Below are 3407 nucleotides of genomic sequence, written 5' to 3'. Positions count from 1 at the left end.
TCACTGATCTTGAAAGGCTAGGGCCAAAATGTTGGATATCCTTGCAGCCCTTCTTTTTCTCTAATTTTTGGTCTGCAAACTTAAGTTGTTAACCCTGCAGAAGAGAAATTTGGGGCTTTTAGGTATTCTGAGGATTCAGGTCTTCTGTCTTTCTCACTTGACATCATCTCATTTTACATTTCCCCTTTTTTGCTCATCCCCTCTCTTGCCCTTTTGTTGCCAATAATTTCATCATTGATCCCAGCTGTAGTCTCCCTGCAGCCAAATCCAGAGCATCTTCTAACATAATTACTCATATGGGACCTCATGTCTTCATTAAAAGCACCAGTATGTGGAAATATTGTAGCACTAGCAAATAATATTGACATTATCATTTATTATAGTTCAATAAAAGCAATGGGACTCACCTCAAAAACACTGTTTAGGGGTGACAAAGTATAAAAGAATCCAATTAATTAGCTTCTCATTGCATTCCACTGCTACAACCAGATTGGTCTTGGATTTGTCCTTTTGCAACTTACAAACATTAGTTAAAATTCTGTGGCAAGAGGTAATCTGTCATTCTTGTCCTATGCCAGCATTTATCCGCAGTTTTTATAAGTGTTTAAGTACCATAGCAACAATTCCTAGCTATCTACATCAGTTGAAGCATGCAGAATTGTGTCTATCCCAAAAAACTTGCATGTGAAATACTTTTAAATGCCTGAACATTGCGTTAAATCATATTTTAAAACTGCATCATGCTTTCTAGTTTCCAAAACTCATCTGAATTCTTGGAAGGTCATTTCCACTTGACAGTACCTTCTTTTAAGTCAAGCCACTACTTCTCAAATTTTCTCTGGAACTAGATCATGGATAAGTGAATTAATTTAAAAGGCCTCTCTGTTAGACTTGGAATATGTAAAAGGTCACTAAGGAAAAACAATTAACATTAATTGGAAAAGAGAATGATACTTAAGAACCTCAGAGGATCACCATGGGATTAAATGAGTTAAAATATTCATAGCACTTAGCCAGTGTTTGGCATATAGACAGTGCTAGTTGGTTTTCACTGTTAGCGTTATTGCAAAGGGAGAGGAGGGTCACATGGCCGGGCTAGTCTCCATGAATACCTGCCGGATGCCAGGCATAAAGCTCCCGCCCAGCACCATGGGATCAAACACCTGTCACCTTGCAACCATAGATCCTGGGTGCAGCTCGCTTCTTGGAGGATGACAGTAATTACAGTTCTAATAGCATATGAAACAGGAAACGTTCTAACTGAAATTTCAGCTGGAGAACCAAAGCTGAGGAAAGTAGTAATTTCCATGTGCTAAACAAGCTACACCCATCTGCATGGGACTCAGGCAATTCTGCAACCTCTAGGCCACGACTCAACCTCCAGCCACGTAAGGAGGGCGAGCGTTATGGGAAAGAAGTGTACAAGAGGGATTTTTCTTTTTGTTTTGGGGAGACTTACTGGAGGATCAATAATTTTCTGCTGTCCAACTCCCCAATGCATCAGACTGCCCTCCTATCCTAGATAGCAGCAGCTATTTCAAGTGTTCAAAAATAGCCCCTTCTGGCCAGGGAGATAGCTCGGTGGCGTATGTGCCTGTCTGGCAAGTGCAAGGTCCTGAGTTTGATCCCTGGTACCAAAAACACTCCTCCCCATCTCACTTTTTGGTAATTTTAGCTATCAGTAACTTACAATAATGTCTTCTTTGTTTCCCTAGAAAACATACCAGAAGTCAAAGGAACAGATTGAAGCGGAATTAAAACTGGATTATGAGAGTTATTTGGAACTGGAAAAGAACATCCTCATCAATCTTGGCCTAATGAAAGCCCCAGAGATAACATCACACATGGAAATGATGTAGAAACGCTCTCTGAAGGGTGTTGGGAGAACTCAGTGGGATCTCTCACTCGCTCTCTCTCTCTCTCGCTCTCTCTCTCTCGCTCACTCTCTCAATTCATTATCAGCTTAAACTAGCAAACTGAACATGTATAGGTTAAACATAGGCTTATATTTCACTGCTATTAAAATATTTGAATTCTAGCAATAAGATCTAGTTCAGATTTTGTACTGAGTAGCATGGAATTTTGTTTTCGGTAAGAAAATGTTCATTTTGCGACCATAAGATACACCTTCAGACATCCCCTCCGCCCTACTCCCTGCCACTTGTGCAGCAACCCTAATCCCTTCCAGAAGTGGAAATCAAATTTTGCTCCTATCAAGTAGTTTTTGATCATCTCCCCATAGGATGCTTCATGTATACAACTGCACAAATAGGGTCATAGGCTAAACAAAATATTAGCAAATTGAATCTAAAAATACACATATTTTTAAAAGAATAATACATGAAGACTGCCGCATGCCCCGCCAGGCCCTGCCCCTGGGTGGGCTGAGCAGGCAATGGAGTCTGGGCATGGTGGCACACACCCATAATCCCAGCGCTAGGGAGGCAGAAATCAGGAGGATCACTAGGAGTCTGAGCTGCGTTGTGAGATGTGCGCGCGCGCACACACACACACACACACACACACAGACTGAGTTGGGTTTATCCAGGAAAATACAAGGTTAATTTAAAAGCGGAAAATTAATCTGTGGTTCACTAAAGTAGAGAAATTATGAGGCCAAATAGATTCATAAAAAATAGTTGATAAAATTCAACTCCCTGGGCCAGGGATATAGCTCAGTGGCACAGCACCCACCTGGCAAGCACAAGGTCCTGAGATTGATTCCTTGTACCAAAAAAAAGACAACTTCCTTTATCTGATAGGCAGCATCTAATCCAAGCCCACAGCAAGCATCATACCTGGTTCCTGGGCTCCTTCTGTCTTCTTTTCCATACTGCATTGGGTGGTTTAACCACAAGGCACAAAAGAAGAAGCGACAGTTCGTGAAGCTGAGTTGCAGATGAGTATGAAGCTAATAAACACAGCTAAGGAAGCCAGATTATAGTTTGTGGCGAATTAATGGAAGGGCTAAGTAGGAAGGCAACACGATCAGCTTTATCTTTAGGAGGGAATGGGTTGGAGACCCCTGGCAGGAAATCCCATGAGGCAGTGATCAGTGTCCAAGGGGAGGGTTTAGAAAGCTCTAGAAGTAAAGCTTCATGTGGATAGAAGCAAAAGGCTAATTAAATGGGGAAGAGAAGATAAAGGATGATGCCAAGGGGTATAACTTAGTTGGGTGGATGTTATGGTTTGTGTCTAGTCATCCACTCAAAGCCTCATGCAGTCATGGGGCAGGCTTGTAGAGTTTGTGATTAATTCAAAATCCAATGCTGGGATTACGGCTGTGAGTTCTCCTTGGGATTATGAGCGTGAGTGCTACACCCACCCTGGGGTGGATACGCTGAATACAATACAAGGAGGAGAGAAAGGCTTACTCTCTGCCACTGTTCCTCCCCCTTTCTCTTGCT

At 42.1% G+C, this 3407-nt stretch overlaps 1 protein-coding gene across 1 annotated transcript in view; it reads left to right on the top strand.

Moving 5' to 3' along the window:
- Wdr63 (WD repeat domain 63) overlaps positions 1 to 2340 on the top strand; it is a 65014-nt gene extending 62674 nt beyond the window's left edge. The window contains exon 18 of the mRNA XM_023699054.1: positions 1716 to 2340. Coding sequence (XP_023554822.1) covers positions 1716 to 1859 — 144 coding nt within the window. The 3' untranslated portion in view covers positions 1860 to 2340. The remainder of the gene's footprint in view (positions 1 to 1715) is intronic.
- The last annotated feature ends 1067 nt before the right edge of the window (positions 2341 to 3407 follow it).

This window comes from Octodon degus, unplaced genomic scaffold (assembly GCF_000260255.1).
Source record: "Octodon degus isolate 3935 unplaced genomic scaffold, OctDeg1.0 scaffold00109, whole genome shotgun sequence".
Lineage (NCBI taxonomy): Eukaryota > Metazoa > Chordata > Mammalia > Rodentia > Octodontidae > Octodon > Octodon degus.
The sequence above is the reverse complement of the archived record's forward strand: the minus strand, read 5'-3'. Positions and strand labels throughout refer to the sequence as shown.